Genomic DNA, 16,956 nt, shown 5'->3' with positions numbered 1-16,956 from the left:
CTTGGGCCTCAGGTGGGTGAAGGGGGTCCACGGGCCTGGGGCTGGCCTTCGAAGATGTGTGGAGGGCAGGGCTTGGGCATGGAGGGGTGGCCTTGGGCCTCCTTGGCGCTCAGTTAAGGCCTGGAGTGAGCCGGGGCTCTCTGGCTTGGCCTTGACCTCACCCCACCCAGTCCTCGGGGGCCTGGGAGGGGCACAGAGTATAGGCTCTGAGTGAGAAAGATGGACTCCTGCCCTGGCCCTGCTCTCCCCTCCATTGGGTCTACCCACTATCCTTCTGGCCTCTGCATCCCTCCAGATGGCACCTCCTCTGTTCCATCCCACTTAACCGTAACTTCTCTTCCTTGACAAGGAATCTCCCCAACTCCTATGCATCTGGCAGAGCCCTGGCTCCGAGGCCCTCTCCTCTGTAAAGCCTAGTTGTTCCAGGCAGTCTTGCCTCCCCCACCCCCTCCTTAAGGGCAACTCTGTGGCAGCCCATGTGGTAGAACAGGTAGACTAAACCTGACCTGCCCTCAAAGATCCCCCAGGCCGGAGAGAGAGAAAGCTGGATACAGACAGTCCCACTCTCCTGCGCTCAGGGCTGGGCCCAAGGAAGTGACAGGGCTTAGGTAGGAGCCCAGGAGGTGAGCCAGGAAGGCATCCTGGGGTGGGAGTAAGGGAGAAGGGACTGAGAACTGGGGCTTTGTGGAATGTGTAGGAGTTCCACAGGTCCAAGAGACGTGGCAGAAATTACACGTGCAAAACTTTGGAGGCAAGAGAGAACATGAGGCTTCGGGGAACTGTAAGGAGGGCAGACTTGGTGGGAAGAGGATGTGGGGCTGGGACTTCAGATGGAGTGGTGGGTGAGATGAAAGGGGACTGTTCCGGTCTCACTTCCTCTGGCCTGAGATAAGAAGGACAGTGCTCCTTCTGGGAAGTAACCAGGGCAGGGGTCAGAGAAGCGTGCTTGAGCTGCAATTAGCCTGGGTCTCACCACGACGGGGGGGGGGGGGGGGGGGGGGGGTGGTGGTAAAAATGCTCATTTTATAGATGGGGAAACAGGCCTGGAGGGCAGATAGGACGTGTCAAAGGCCACGTGTGGGTGGGATCTGAATATGAGTACTGGGCTTCCCCCACCTCCTGGGCTGGTGGCTGGGGGTCTCCTGGCCTCCGTTTCCCACCCCCCCCCCCCCCCGCCCCGCACCCTGCTCATAGGGCACACGGGAGTCGTGGGAGGGGTTGAGATGGCCTGGGGGCTCCAGATGGTGGGAACAGAGACCAGGTTCAGGACGTGCCCCCCCCCACCCCGGCCATGGCTGTGGTTTCCTGTGGGAGCCAGGCAGAGAGCATCTATTCTTAGCTTCACTCACAGCCCAGGGCAGGAAGAGGCTGGGGTGGGGGTTGGGGACAATCTGAGGGACACTGGGTGGATGCTGGGCTGGGGCTGTGTCATGGGGCAGCTGGGTGGGGTGATGTGCCTCCAGTCTGCCTGAGGGGTCTTCCTGACACTCAACTTGTGCCCTGCCCAGCTTACTCCCCTCTATGGCTCCCCAGTGCCCTGGGAAAGAGTACAGCAGCTGGACTTGCATTCGGCCCTGCCCTGGGCGCACCTGTTGCCTTTTCCTCTGCAAGGCAGGCCCCACCCTCCTTCTCTGCCCGGCAGCCCCGTCCTCCCAGGCCCAGAACAGGCATCCCTCCCCTCCTCCAGGGAGCCTTCAGTGTCCCTTCTGGGGCCCCCCAGACTCAGTGCCTCCCCTGCCCTACCCTGACTCCTTGCCTGGAGGGCGACTGAGCCCAGCTCTCCTCCCTCTGGACGGGGGGCTCCTGGCTAAACACGTGCCCAGCGAGTTGGGGTCACAGCCACCTTGTTCCCCTGCTCAGAGCCACCACCTCCCCTGGGTAGACTCCCTGCCCGGATTGCAGGAGGGGCGTAAGGAGGAACCAGGATGCTGGGGCTGGGAGGACTCCTCGGGGGGCAGGTGGGGAAACGGGCTGGGAATGGGAGGTTGGAGAAACCCGGGTTCTAACCCTGACTGCTGCTTTCTAGGCTTGAAAACATGTGCCTCTGTGAGCATGTTTCCCCAAATAGACACAAGCGCTGTCATGCAGGGCTGGCGTGAGGTCCACAAAACACAGGCTAAAGGCCAGGCTATTGCAGCCACACAGAGCCTGTGCTCTGAGAACAGAACAAGGCCCGACCCATCTGGTGACCAAGCACCCTGCTAGGCGCGAAAGTGCCTCCCGGCTCTGCCCCCGACTCAACCCTGCTCCCTGCTCCCGGGGCCTGTCCCACACTCGATGACAGTGGAGCAGGCCAGGGATTAATTGGTAGCGGCTGCCCAGAGGATTCTAAGATTGCTCTGGCAATCAGCAATTGATTACTAACGTCTGTGGAGGGTTCCAAAGGGGATGGATATGGTCTGTGTTCTGCTCTAAAGGGTAGTCTTCATTCTGGACCAGGCTGGCTGGGTGGGACAGGGTCTGCAATGGGGATTGGGCGTCCCATGACCAGATGCACTTCCCTGCCGAGGCCCCAAGCCCTGCTGTCTAGAACATGTTTATGGATGTATGAGCATGTGTGGGGTGGGGCAGGGCAGTGGAGGCCAGAGCTGAGCCAGAGGCTCCTGGGACATTGTTAAGTCGGGGTTGGTAGATGACCAGTGGCCTGGGGAGTGTCAGCCTCAGCGCTGGGGATACAGGGGCAGATTACTCTCTGTGGGGGGCTATCGTGGGCCCTGTGAGGTGTGGAACAGCATCCCTGGCCCCCACACTGCGATGTCAGGAGCCCCCCAGATCATGACCAGCACAGATGTCCCCAGACACCAGTGAGCATCGTCCCCTGGCCTAGGTGAGCAGCTGCGCACCTCCTGGAGCGTTCAGAAGTACAGCCTCCTTCTGGGAGCTGAGGCCGGGGGTGGGGGACAAAGCGGGAGGAAGCCCTCAGACTACCAGGGGCTCCCTGAGGAACTGTCACTGACTATCTTTAGGTGTGGTGGTTGTTTTCAAAAGGTCTTCTTGGCTGTTTAGTGCCTTAGTTGTGACAGATGTGCTGTGGTTACGTAAGGCGTTAACAATGGGGACAGCTGAGTGTGGGGTGCGGGAACACTAGACTATCTCTGCAGCATTTCTGAAAACCTAAACTTATTCCAAAATAAAATGTTTATTGAAAAGAAACATGCAATCTCACAAGTAGACCAATTAAATGAAAATAAACAAGATTCCCCCCCACCCCCCCCACCTAAAAAAATCGTTTTAGAGAAACAGCCTGAAACAGAAACGTTTCCAGATGAAATAGGGTATTTGGGCGAGGCTGTCTGAGGAGCTGGCAGCGGCCCTTCAGGCTTCTGACCACTTGAGGTTGGAAATGTCTCCGTAAGAAAACGCTAAAAGCAATCTGTTTCTGGGGTGGGCCCGCCTGGGGCACCGTTGACAGTCTATGACTGGGTGAGTGATCGTACCTGCCAGGCCCTTGACTGCCCGTGTCTGAGACTTGCCAACAAGGAGGGCAGCCCTGTGGTGGCTGGGAAGTGGCTCTAGGAGCGCAGCCTTGAGGGACGCGCAGAGGCCCAGAGGCCCGATGGGGCGCCACAGCCGCACCCTGGGGCTCCTGTGCTCGGTGGCTGTGGAAGGATGTTCCCAGACCTGATGGCGGGTGGTGACGCATCCTCCGTGCCCACCGGGCGGAGGCTGACCCCAGCCAGCACCAGGGGCGAGCTGGGGGACCACAGACGTCCCCGGATGGCCTCTCCGGGAACATGCACTCAAGGGCCTGGAGCCTGGGTCCTGAAGCCGCTGGCCATGTCCAGGGGCTGAGCAACGCCCTGCAAGCCCCCCAGAGCCCCGGTGATGCAGGGCCTGTTTCTTGGGTGGGGCTCAGCGTCAATCCAAGGACTGAGGTCTGGAGACGCCTGCTTGGTTCCCTGGGCTCTGAAAATCCCATCAGCAGCCCCTCCTGTGCGTCAATGCCCCAGGCCCGCCTGGTGGTGGGTCCCCTCAGCTCTCTGAGGCAGGCTCCGCAGCGACCCCTGTTCACACCAGGAAGTGAGGCCCCGCAAGGAGGAGGCCCAGCCAGGGGAGGCTGCTGGCTTCCCACACCCCTGGTCAGTTCGCAGGGGTCCGGGAGGGGGCCCGCCGGTCACCGGCGGTAGCGGTAGCGCTTGAAGTGGAACCAGAGCTGGAAGATGCCGTTGGCGAACTGGCAGCGGAAGCCGTGGCGGTGCGAGTACTCCCACTCGCGGTTGACGATCTTGAAGGCGATGTCCTCGTAGGGCGGCCCGGCGTGGAAGCGGAGCGTGGCGAAATCCTTGTTGTCGGCGCAGGCCTCCAGGAAGTACTCGGGCGTGGAGCGCTTGTCGATGAGGTCGGGGTAGAAGATGTTGAACTTGTAGCCCTGCACGATCTTGGGCGGCGGGTTGTCGAAGTCGTAGTGCGTCTGGTTGTACTTGTTCCACTCGAAGCCCGTGTGCACGCGGTTGAAGAAGCGCGGCTTGCGCGGCCGGTACTTGTCCGCCCACAGGTAGGCCTTGCCCGTCAGCGGCATCTCCACGCTGAACTGCGCCTCGTCCTGGCCCATGCCCTCCTTAGCGCGTCGGAAGAAGATGTCCTCCGCGCTCTCGGTGGCGTCGCCTGCGGGCGGGGCGCGTTAACCGGGACCCCGGCACCGCAGCCTCCCTTTCCCGGTCACATGCCCCGACCCGGGCCCGCCTGCCCGGTGCCCCCGCCCTCCCGGGTGGGCACCAAACACCACGTGTCCCCTGCCGGGTTGGCCGAAGAGCCTGGTGGTCAGAAGCCCGCAGTGGGACCCCCGGACCGGGGCCTTTCCGAGGCCGTTTCTCCGCTGTTCCGGGACTGATGGCTGCCCAGGAAGGCCAAGGCCCGGGCAAGCGGGCAGTATAAGGAGCTCAGAGCAGAGCTGGGCACGGGAAGTAAAGACCACCACCCCTGTGTCCTTGGGACCAGCCAGCCGGTCACGCCCACAACGAACAAACGAGCGAGCGAGCAGGTGAATGAACGGACACTCTCAAGAGAGTAGGCGGCGGAGCGCAAAGCAGGATCGAGACCGGGTTCACCACCAACGCCTCCTTCACCAAGGGGAGGCTCCGCCCCCTGCTGGCCCCGCCCCGCACCTGTGACCTGGAGCTGCTGCCTGGACAGCTGCAGGCGCTGCAGGTCCTCGTCCGGCTCCAGCACGTGGGCGTCCAGCGGCAGCTCGTGGGCCGTGAGCAGCCGCGGGCTGTACTTGCCGGCGTCGTAGTCGTCCAGGCTCTGTTGGATCAGATCCTCCTCCATGAGCACCGCCTCCCCGTCCGCCTCGCCCTCCGCCGGTGCGGCGGCTTCTGCCTCGGGCTCAGTAGCGCCACCCTCCGAGGGCCCGGGCGGGGTGGGGGCCGGGTCCTCAGTCTCCAGGCTGCGAGAGAGGGCTGGACTGAGCGGGGCGGGCAGTGGGCGGGGCTTCTAGTCCCGCCGCCCGGCAGGGGACGTCCAGACCCAGGCCTACCTGTGGCCCGGAGACTGCGGCTCCTGCTTGAGGATGGGGAACAGGGGCTCGCTCTCCACCCCCTGCTCCTGCTTCAGCTTGTACAGCTTCTGCCGCAGCACGTCCTGGTGCCGCTCGCGGAGCCTGGAACGCAGGCCGGGTGGTCACCCTGACACTCCAAGGGGGAAGGCCCCCCCCAAGGACTTCTCATGACCCCCCCATTTTGCTGCAAGGACCCAGAGTTTGAGGGCAGCAAGTGGCCACGACACAGGCGGACACCGGGAGGGGGCAGGTCCCTGTACTGGGGTGTTCACATGCAGGTGTGACCTAAGGGCCAAGCTGGGCTGGAAAAGGATGGGGGACAGGCGAGGAAGAGGATAAATTTAGAAGTGACTGCACTTAGCGGCAGACAGGGGCCGTGTTTACATGACAGCGCCAAGCACGAGGAGAATTCATACACAGAGGGTATGCGGCCTGTGGAAGGCGGGGGACAGCAGCCTTGAGGGCTTCCTGGGATGTCCGCTGACCCAGGGAAAACAAAGACCAGGTGCTAAGTAGAGGCCGGAAGGAAGGCGGGCAGGCTGCTGGGGGCTGGGCGGGGGCCTTCCAGCTGGGGCCCCAGCTTGTGGCTCCCAGGGAGGCCCCACCAGCTCACCTGGCACGGGCCATGTGGGCACGCAGCTGCTGCAGCAGGCTCTCCCAGTAGCCCATGTCTAGGTTGGGGCCCCCGGCCCGTATCTTGCCCTCGATGCCCTGGAAGATGACCTGCAGCTGGCTGTACGTCTTCCCCTTGAAGACCGACTGCACGTCGGAACTGACCGAGGCGTTGACCCCCTCTCGCCGCTCACCTGCAGTGGGGTGAGGGCTGCTCGGCATGGGGCTGGGCCCAGGTCCTAACCCTCTAGACTGAGAGGCCCCTGAGGGTGAGGCCAATGCTGCCTGACCCCAGCTCTCCCTCACAATGGCTGGCTTCCTTGTTTGTGGCTCATCAGACAGCACGCTGTGCCCTTCCGACCCCTGCCCTGCCTCAAGGCCCCTGCACATGCGGTGGGTGCTTCCCACCAGCAATAAGTTCTTCCACATCGAGTCCGCCTCCTAGATCCCAGCCATCCTCAGTCCTCAGCGAGAGCATCCTTTCTACTGGGAAACCTTCGTCAACTACCAGACTGCTCCCTTGGCCTGGATGCCTGATTCCCGGCTTTCCAAGGGCAGGGAGCTCCGTACGCAGCTGCTGGGTGAACGTGGGGGCAGGCAACCGGCTCGTGTTCCCTGCTCCAAAGCCGGCTTCTCCAAGCCCAGATGATCAGACAGGGTCAAGAACCCGAGTCCCCTCCAGCCAACCAACCTGGGACCCTGGAATCAGCACCTGGGCTCCCAAGCAGCCCTGGCCTCAGCAGCAGACCCACAGGGCCGGCAGCCCGGCCTCGGTCTGTAGCAGGTGCAGACACATCACGGGACCAAAACCCAATTCGGCGACACCCTTCACACCCGGCCAAGCAGAGCTGCATCCTGCACAGACCTCAAACAGAAGCCAGGCCTCTGCTCGCTCAGACAGACGGAGCCACCGGTGCTAACTTACAACCCAAACAGACAGCCCCAGTGGGCGCCGCTCCCACAGAAGCCCCGGGTGCTGAGCCACTGCTTAAAGGAAGCCAGGTCCTGGGTTTGGATGCCACCCAAGGGTCCACCAACAGGCCTGGCTGGAGAGTGCCGGCTGAGTGCCCTCTGGGACACCATTTCAGGAGAGGGGGTGGCACCGTTTGGGTGGGGGGAAGGCTTCTCCTCAGAGATGCTCCCTGGGAGGACCCACAGGGATTGTAAGGGGACCCACTTCCTACTGCACGCTCTATTGTACAGTTAGGATTTCCCAGCTGCAAAGAGAAGAAAAGGAGAGGGGGGGAAAAAAAGAAAGCAAAGGGGAAAAGCGAAAGGAAAGGGAAGGGCCAACTTAATTTAAAATGAAGGCCGCCTCTGAGGGGCTCCAGGAGTGGTGAAGACAAGAAGTTCCCCCTCTTCTCTCAGAAATCAGGCCAAAAGAAGACAAACACAAACACTCTCTTTGAGGACACCTGGGACCCTGACCGTAACACGCGAGAAGGAAAAGGGGACAGAGGGGTGACTGACGTGGCAGGGAGGGGGAGAGGGAAGGGAAGTGCCACAGGAGGGACCGTGGGCAAGGCATGCGGGGAGCCCTGGAAACGGAAGGGACCCAGCACAACGTCCCCCTGCCCCGCGGCCACCAGCCAAGGGGAGAGAAGACATTTCCTGACACGTGGGACGCCAACAATTTCCTGCCTCTCTCTACAAGTTACTGGAGGATGCGAGGGCACAAACCACAGGAAAGAGAGATGTGGGGTCCCAGAAAGGGGCTCCTCCTCTGGGGCGAGTGCAGGAAGCTGCAGGAGGGTGGCAGCAGACAACCCACCCGCGGTGGAAGAGGGAGTGGGGAGAAAGGGCCCAGGGACGGGGCAGGGGGCCTGATGGGAGCCTCCCAGGTGTCTGACCCCTGGGGAAGGTGGGGTCGGTGGTGCAAAATCCCCCACCCACGGTCCTTGCGCTGAGGCGTTGGCATCCTAAGAGCGGGCGCTGTTTTGAATGCTTGACGACCATGTACTCACTCCTCTTCACGCAATCCTCCCGGAGGTGTTTTCTCAACCCCGTGCGATGCAAGGAACAACCAAGCTCTGGGGAGGTCACCGATCGGCCCCAGGTGGCCAAGCTGCTGGGCGGCCCGGGTGTGCACCCAGAGCCACACCTGTAACTGTCATTCTGTCCAAGGGCCCTGCAGCACCCTCCCAACCAGCACCACTGCCACCAAAGCAGATGTTTCTGGACATGCATTTATTTTTCGTCATTGTCGTTGTTGTTTTTGGCCGTGCCACGTGGCTTGCGGGATCTTAGTTCCCCGACCAGGGATTGAACCTGGGCCCTCGGCAGTGAAAACACAGAGTCCTAACCACTGGACTTCCAGGGAATTCCCCTGGACACCCATTTCTGATAGCAAAGAGTCCTTTCCTTTCTCTGGAAATTACTACAAGATGTGCCCCGCTACGGGAGAAATAAAACTCCACTTACAAAGATAAAGGATGCTCCTCCTTTTCCTAAGAGGAAGGAAACCTCCCCGACCACCCCCAACTGAGCAGAGAACAGCACTTACACAGGCTCAGGAAAGGGAGGGCATTCGTCCTCAGCCACCATGGGTGGGCACTGACATGGAGCTGAGAGCTTAGTGACACAGGCTCAAGGCCCCCAGGAGCTAGATGTCATTAAAGCCGGTGGCTTCAGGGGGGCGGGAGGGGTGGGACTGCAGTGGTTGCCAACGAGCTTTTAGAACAGTGCCTCTCAACTGGAGTTGAATCTGCCTCCCGCCAGGGGACACTGGGCCATGTCAGGGGACATCTGTGGTTGTCACGACCAGGGGCTCCTGCCACTGAGTGGGTGGGGCAGGGAGGCTGCTCCACACCCCGCAGGGCCCAGGACGGCCCACAGAGAACGGTCTGGGCCCAAATGTCAGCAGTGTTGGGCGAGAGACCATGCTTTAGAGCTTGTCTCCCCTGCAATTACGTGCAGGCAATCATGCTGAGGAAAAGAAAAGTTGATTAAAGAAGCACGCCATGCTGCACAGGTTCCCGCCAAGTGCAGTCAGGTCCTGTTCTCAAGCGGACAAAGCCTCTGACGAAAACTTGAAACCCAAACAGAAAACCCACAGACGCCGCTCCCGGGAAAGCCCAGCGCTAAGCAGCTGTTTAAAGGAAGCCACTGGTGCTGCTTGGGTGAGCCCGCATGCCAGCGGGAGAGCGCCTCGCTCAGGACCCGCTGCCCCCGCTGCCCAGTGCTGCCCCCTGGTGGCTCGCAGACAGGCCCTGGCAGGGAGACCCCCAGAGAGGAAGCCGAGGCCTCTTCTGTGGAGCCACCCGGCCCAAGCGGCTCCCACCAGACCCAGAGGTGCCTCCCCGAGGGCACAGCCCGGTGTGTCTTCGGTGGCCCGGCCCGCATTACCTGGCCCCTTGCCCGAGGCCTCCAGCTTGCGAAGCTTGGCGATCTCATCCTCTGTGATGATGGTCATGTCCCGCCAGAAGTCCGCGTTCTTGCCCTGCTCGAGCTCCATGTACACCTGGAGGCGGAGGTGCAGACGGTGGGTGAAGGCACGCCCGGGGCTGGGGTGGCAGCAGCAGTGCCAGGCGCACAGCAGGGCCGTACCTGGATGTCCTCCAGCAGGTCTTCCATGTCGGCCACCGTAAGGCCGTTGAGGAAGGTGTAGGGCTCGTGCATCTCCACAGCCAGGTCGTCGTCCTCAGCGCTGATGTACTTGGCCAGGAGGTCGATGGGCTTGGCCCGCCCGTCCCGGATGCGGATCTTGGAGCTGCCGGGGAGCGGGGGGCAGTGTCAAAGCCGGGGTTGTGTCCACCCTCCTAAAGACCTCGCCCGCAGGGGTTGACCGGAGCCAGGGGAGGAGCCCGGCCTGCTGTGGGTGGTCGTCAGGGAAGGCTTCCTGGAAGAGGAGGCGTCAGGCAGAGGAGCAAGACAGGTCAGCTGGAAGGCACAGGCCCTGAAAGGGGCAGAGACGGGAGCAAGGGGTCTGAAGAGCAGCGGGTGGGCGGGGACACAGGGTCAGAGAGGCCCACCCGGGGTGAGCGATCTGGAGCCTCAGTGCTGTGTGTGGGAAAACGCATCAGAGGTTGACCCTGGTCCGACCCCAGGGAGCCCTGGGACCAGGCAGGTCTGAGCCCCTGGGGGCTGGCGCGGCTGGTGAGCAGCAAGGTGAGAAGGGGGCCGGGCCTGGAGCTCACACACCCCGTGTGAGCTCGGGCAACTCTCGACACCCCAGGAGCCTCACTTCTCTTGACTCTAAACGAGGCTGCTGAGTGAACCACCCCGTGGCCTGGGGATGGCGGGGCACCCGGCACCCTCTGCTCAGCAGCACATTCGTGTGACCCCTTGGCACCTGGCCCCCGGGGAGACAGGCGCGATGAAGAAAGCGACGGAAGGCAGTGCGCGAAAGAGGGTCAGGAGGGACCCCGAGGAGGAGGAGGTGGAAAGCCGAGGGCCCAGGGGCAACACGGGGGAGTGGCGAGGCGCGCTCCCTGCACCCGGGGGCGGGGGCGGGCGGAGGGCTTCGGGCGGAGGGTGGCGCACGCACCGCAGCTTCGCCTGCTGCAGGTGGAAGTGGTCCTCCTGCTCCTCCCACGTCTTGAAGTGCTCCGCCTCCTTCTCGCGCTGCAGCAGCTCCAGCTCCTGCTCCCGCATGGCCTTCTCCCGCTCGCGCTCCAGCCGCAGCTGCTTTACCTGCGGGCACACGAGGACATGAGCGGCCAGCGTACGATGGGGGTCTTGTGGGTCTGCCTTCATCCTGTCAGGCTGGGGGGCTCCCTAGGGGCGGGTGGGACCACACCCATGGCCCGGCCCCGGACACAGGAATCAGTCCGGGGACGCCTGAAACGCTGGACACACCCTGCGGCAGAAGGAGCCCTCCTTTTGCTAGAGACACAGCAGCCTTCAGCAGCCAGGGCCACTTTGGCCACCCAGCAGGGAGCGTCTTAGAATAAATCCCAGAGGCCAGCAGAGCCGAGCTGGAGGGAAACAGCTCTCTGGAGTCACTGCCCGAGCCCCTGGATCCAGCCGTGCCTGAAGCCAATGTCCCCTGGACTCTCCACGTAAGCCAATCAGGTCCCCCTTGACGTAAGCCAGGGTGAGCCAGCCTGGGAGCCCTCAGGAGGGAAGGAGGGTGGCCCGGGGCGCCCCACCTTCTGCAGCTCCAGCCGGTTGTCCTCCTGGATCCTCTTGTTCCGCTCCTTCAGCTCCTTCTCCTCCAGGTGGCTGATCCCCTTCTTCTCCAGGGCCTGGAAGGGCCAACGACACGCCCGCTGAGCAGCGATGCCCCCTCCTGCCGCCCACCCCAGGACCCCCTGCTGCTCTACGAGGCAGGCATCCACCAGACCGAAGCACCCGCTCTGCCGATGAGGAGCACGAGGCTGAGGGAGAAGTGACCTGCCCGCGGCCACACCCCGACTTCCAGCGGAAGACGCGGCCCCCCGTTCGCCTGCAGAATCGGTTCAGTACACTCCAGCATCGTGGGGCGCCCTCTGCCCCGAGCCGTGTGCTGAGACACAGGGAGAGGCAGCCCCGCCCCTGCAGAACACGACCATGTCACACACGGGACAGTCTTACTTGGGGCTGCTGACTCTTGTTTTAACGCAAGCCTGGCTGCACCGGCTGGGTGGTGTCCGGCTCTCAGCAGCTCAGACCCCCAGCAGCCACGCGGAGGGGCAGAACCAGCGGCTGAGCGAGAGGGGGACTCTGAAAGCACACTCGCCGGGGTCCTGGCTCACGGACCCCTCGGGGCACCCCGAGCACGGAGAGCGGCTCCTCCCTGTCTGTGCCCTCACCTGATAGAGGGGCCCGGGCACAGGCTCCCGGAGACTCCCCGCCCCTCCCAAGTCATCTCACAACTGTTGTGGGTGGCACGTGCCATGACCCGTGCCTCCTGTCACCTCCGCCGGCTCCGAGGGTCGTTCCAGGAGCCCCTGTGCACAGAAAAGCGTGCCCCCAGGGTGACACGGTGTGGCCCGGCCCGGGGCCACCGCCACACAGTGACAATGACCGCACTTCGTCTCTACGGCCACACACAACAGCTGCAGAGGGCCTGGACGGGGAGAGCCCGCACTCAGACACTGAGCCCTCGACCAATGCCCAGCCCGGAGAGGCATGTTCGTGGCCAACACCATGCCTGCCCACTCTGCCAGCCCAGCGCCCCGAGGACACCGGGACAAGATGCGTGACACCGCTCACACAGTTGGGCCGTCTAGTACCCTCCCCCGACTACAGAGGCCTCAGAGGCTGGGCCGGGGCTTCTCAGACGCCCCGAGGCCCGCTCACCCATTCGACATTTACTGAGGGCCGACTGCGTGCCAGCGCCTGGGACAGAGCCTGCCCCGTTGAGCTCACAGTCCACAGGAATTACACGCCATAAAGTGGGACATGTGTTTAGATGTCACCTTTGCAACGAGACCTCTCTGGACCCGTGCGTTTCAACTGCAGCCTCCTCGCCCACCCCCGCCTGCCTTCGTTCCTTCCTCTGCGGACTCAGCTAAATGAGTTATTTACAGCCAGCCTCCCCTGAGACTGATGGCCGCACAAGGACAGGCGTCTCTCTCTGTCGCTCACTGACGCATGTGCAGGGCCCACACGGTACCCAGCACCCGGCAGGCACATGATTCACGTCTGTTAGTAAAGCACTAGGAAGGGAGAAGCAGTGCCTTGATAATGAGGAAGAAACAGCCATGGGGAGGGCTTGGGAGTGCTCCAGGTAGAGGAATGGTGAGTGCAAAGGCCCTGAGGTGCTGTGAGCTCAGAGTGTATGTAGACAGCGGTAGATACGGTGGCTTCCGCCTGTGTCCACCGGTTCTCACCCTCCCCACAGCTGTGTCGGGTCGAATTTGTCCTCCACATAGGTATGTCCACGTCCCAACCCGGGAATCCGGGAACATGACCTTATTTGGAAACAGGGTCTCTGCGGATGTGATTAGTTGATGTCGTGCCGGACTAGGCTGGGCCTTAGTCCAGTGACTGGTGTCCTTATAAGATGAGGGAACTCTGGACTCAGAGACACAGAGAGGAGAACATCACGTGAGGACACAGACACTGAGGGAAGACAGCCACGTGACGACAGAAGCAGAGACTGGAGTGATGCAGCTACAAGCCAAGGGTGGCGAGCAGCCACCAGAAGCTGGAAGAGGCGAGAAAGGATCCTCCCCAGAACCTCCAGAGGGAACGTGGCTCTGCTGACACCTTGACTTTGTACTTCTGGCCTCCAGGACTGCGAGGGAAATTGTGTTGCTTTACTCCAAGTGCCCAAGGCCCCGGCCGGTGGGTAAGGGATTGGTGTGTAGTTTTGTGGGTTTTTTTAGTCTTTTATTTATCTGTTTTGGCCGCACCGCACAGAATGCGGGATCTTAGTTCCCAGACCAGAGGTCAAACCCACGCCCCCTGCAGTGGAAGCACAGAGTCTTAACCACTGGACCGCAGGAGAAGTCCTGGTGTGTAGTGTTCATCTCAAGGATGAGGTGACAGCTCTGAGGTGAAATCCCACCCTGGGCATGTGACGCTGAGAAGCTGTCTTGAGGTTAGGCTGGTTCTGTGGGCAGAGTGCCTGAGACTGTACACCGCACGAGACAGCGTGGGAAAAGCTGGCGGAGCCAGTGTGTGCACACGTGTGGGTAAAAATACATTCTCGATGGCCAGGTACGACCTGGGCACGTGTGCTGAGAATGCTAAGCAACGTCTTTGAAAATAAGTTGTAAACAGTTCATGAAGCAAAAAGCGGCAGAAGCACAGGAAGACCTGGCGAGCAACACAAGCAGAAGTAAGGGCTGTGGCCGGTGGCCACCTCGGGCTCACCTTGTTCCAGATGAAGGTGCCCAGCAGGTTGTTGTCCCCGAAGGGGTTGTCGGTGTTGGTGTAGCCCATGTACTCCTCGCCCCAGCCCATCTTCTCGCGCTGCTTCCTCTCCTTGGCCTCCTTCTTGGCCAGCCGCCGCGCCCGCTTCTCCTCGGGCGTCTCGAAGGCCTTCATCAACTCCTCCTGCTGCTTCCGCTCCTCGCGCAGGCGCAGCCGCTCCTGCAGGCTCTGCCGCTGGCTCAGGACCGCCGCCGCCGCCCGGGGGCTCTGGGAGTGGCCCGGGGACGCGGAGCTGGATGCGGAGGAGCTGGGGGACCAGCAGTGTGGCCGCTGCTGCCACTGGCGGGCCCATCGGCCCCGCTGCCGCTGCCGCTCGTCACCCGAGTCGGACTGAGAGGAGCGGTCCTGGGAGCGCCGGTGGGCTGGCGGGGGGCTCCGGCTCTGCCTGCCTCGCCGCTGCTGCCACTGCTTCTCATCCGAATCCAACCTGCGGAGGGAACCCGTGAAGCGCTGCTCGCTGCCTGCTGGCCAGCCATCCATCCCACCGCCCTTTACTGGGCGCCTGCTGGGTGCCAGGAGCTGTTCTAGGTTCTGGGGACACGGCAGTGACCAAAACATTGATGGCCCCTGCCTGCACATCAACAAACACACAATGTGACACTAGATGGTACCATGAGCTACCAAGATAGTGATGCAGGACTGGGTGTGGAGAGGTCAGAGAGGATCTCTCTGAGGAAGTAACGCTGGAGGAAGTAGGGGAGGGAGCTAGGCAGACATCTGGAGAAACAGTGATCCAGGGAGAGGGCACAGCAAGAGCAAAGGCCCTGGGGCAGGAATTTACTTGGCTTATTCAAGAAGCAGCAGGCAGGCCTGTGTGTCTGGAGCAGAGTGAGTGAGGGGGAGAGAGGGAGGAGGGGAAGGCAGGGAGGCAGGCTTGGGGCCAGATGGTGCAGGAGCTACAAGCGCTGTCCAAGGTGTCCAGGGAGGGCTTACAGGAGAAGATGGTGTTTATCTGGTCCTATAGGACGGGCAGTAGTGAACTGGAGTAAGACTGTAGGGAATACAGAGCCTTGGAAGGGCACTGCGAGCAGGGAAGGCAACATATGAATCCTGGGGATAGATTCTTTAATGTTGGGGGCCTCTGAGCAACTAAATCTGTCTTTAGTTTGCCAAATGCTCCACTTACTAAGTTCACGTCAAAGAATCTACACCATGAAAATCAATTATTTGATTTTCAAGTACGTAAATACAGACTGCAAATCTAATCAAATCTTCATAAATGACATTGACTCTAATTACGTTTCTCGGGTGGCTGATTCTTGTGAAAAACTAAAATCTTAGAAACCCCTAGCTGATAATAACAAGATTTACAACTACTTGTGAACCAATGCTAAAACATCAAGGCCAGGAGCTGAAACCAGAGTTAGCAAACTTTTTCTGTTAAGAGCCAGAGCGTCTATGGCACAACTACTCAACCCTGCAGTCACAGTGCAAAAGCAGCCACGGACAGTACATGAACAAATAGGCATAAATTTGTTCAATAAAATTTTACTTCTGGACACCAAAAGCTGAATTTCATATACTGGGTTGGCCAAAAAGTTTGTTTGGGTTTTTCTGTAACATCTTGTGGAAAAACCCGAATGAACTTTTCGGCCAACCCAAATAATTTTCACGTGTCATGAAATACTATTCTTTTGATTTTTTTTTTTTCTCCTCACCGTTTAAGCATGTAAAAACTATGCTTGGTCCACAGGCTGTAGTTTGCCAAGCCCTGGTTTAAACCATCTCTTTACTATTCCCTCTGCTTATATCTTCCGGGAACTCCTAGGTGACAATGATCTTATGAGATTCAAAAGGAAAAGCCACCTTCTCAAACCTAGAGGGTGATCAGCTATGTCTGACAACAGTCACTCTGGCTATGGTGTGGAGAACAGGCTGGAGGGATGGGAGACAGCGCACGCCTGGAGAAGTCCCGTGGAGATCCTGAGGGCACAGATGAGGACATCTGGGGGACAGTGGGGCAGGTACTGGCCTGAGTGTCACAGTCAGTTATGGGCTGAGCCAGCACTAGGACGCAGGTCTGAGAGTCAGTCCCTATCACGGTGCTGGTTCCTTTGTGCTGGAGCAGACTCAAGCCAAGTCTGGCCAGGTGCCCCATCTCCAGAGGAAAAGGGCTGCGGGCTGAGGGGCGGCTGAGCACCAAGTCTCAGGAGTCAGTTGAGTCCTGCCACCTGCCATCAACAGTTCTTCCCTCTCACACCCCACCTCCACTGGCAAGTGCTGTCACCTCTACTTCGGAAATCCCTCTCAAATCTCCCCATTTTCCCACTGTACCTCCCCACAGCCTCCCTCTCCTGAAGGCCATCATCATCTGTTGCCTGGACAGCTGCACTATCTTCCTCCTCCCTGGTGTCACTCCTGCCGACACGCTCAGTCCCTTCTCCACGCGAAAACCAGCAGGAGTTCTGCAAAGTAATCCAGACCACATCGCTCCCTGGTTCAAAATCCTCCACAGCTCCCTACTCCCCTCCAAATAACAGTCAAACCCTTCACCACGGTACACAAGACCGCACGATCTGGTCTCCCGCTTCCTCTCCGACCTCATCGACTCCCCTCCGCCTCGCTCACGGCGCCTCCTGCTGTACTTCCAACCACCAGGCGCCCTGCCTGGAACGCCTCTCGCTTTCCTTTCGCTGCCTGGTTAACCCCGACGTGCTCAGACGTCCCCTTCTTCAGGAAGCCCTCCCTGACTAACTCGGGGGTCTCCCAGCTCCCCGAGGGCTGGAGCCGGACCCCCAGCGCGGCTCACACAGCGACCCTACCTGCGCTCCCGGCTCCTCCGCCTGCGCCGCCTCTCGTCGTCCCGGCGACGTCGGTTTCGCCGCCCATGGCTCCCGCTACAACTTCGGCTCCGACTCCGACTCCCACTCCGCCTCCGCTGCCTTCGGCCCCTGCGACCAGCCGACCGCGAGCGAGATCGTGTATCGCGACCCATCGGCTGGGACGGTGGCGTCGGCGCGGACACAAATATCCGGGACCTGCGCCGGGGGCCTTCCTCGATCGCGGCGCGTGCCTGGCTGCCCCACCCACGCCTGAGCAGGGAG

At 61.0% G+C, this 16,956-nt stretch overlaps 1 protein-coding gene across 2 annotated transcripts; it reads right to left on the bottom strand.

Annotated features, from left to right (window-relative positions):
- Positions 1-3,972: 3,972 nt before the first annotated feature.
- On the bottom strand, positions 3,973-16,851 carry CACTIN (cactin, spliceosome C complex subunit). Of its 2 annotated transcripts, none has more exons than XM_060007398.1 (10): positions 16,675-16,851; positions 13,853-14,339; positions 11,200-11,295; positions 10,596-10,741; positions 9,656-9,818; positions 9,455-9,569; positions 6,111-6,303; positions 5,477-5,599; positions 5,106-5,404; positions 3,973-4,605 (listed from the first exon to the last, which is right to left on the bottom strand). In XM_060007398.1, exons 1-10 carry the CDS (start codon positions 16,845-16,847, stop codon positions 4,115-4,117), a joined length of 2,286 nt encoding a protein of 761 aa, XP_059863381.1. In that variant the 5' UTR covers positions 16,848-16,851; the 3' UTR covers positions 3,973-4,114. The 2 variants fall into 2 exon arrangements, with proteins under 2 accessions (XP_059863381.1, XP_059863382.1); XM_060007399.1 differs by having other exon boundaries at positions 5,106-5,386.
- Positions 16,852-16,956: the final 105 nt, after the last annotated feature.

Source organism: Delphinus delphis, chromosome 3, assembly GCF_949987515.2.
Source record: "Delphinus delphis chromosome 3, mDelDel1.2, whole genome shotgun sequence".
Taxonomy (NCBI): Eukaryota; Metazoa; Chordata; class Mammalia; order Artiodactyla; family Delphinidae; genus Delphinus; species Delphinus delphis.
This window is presented reverse-complemented; position numbering and strand designations above follow the sequence as displayed.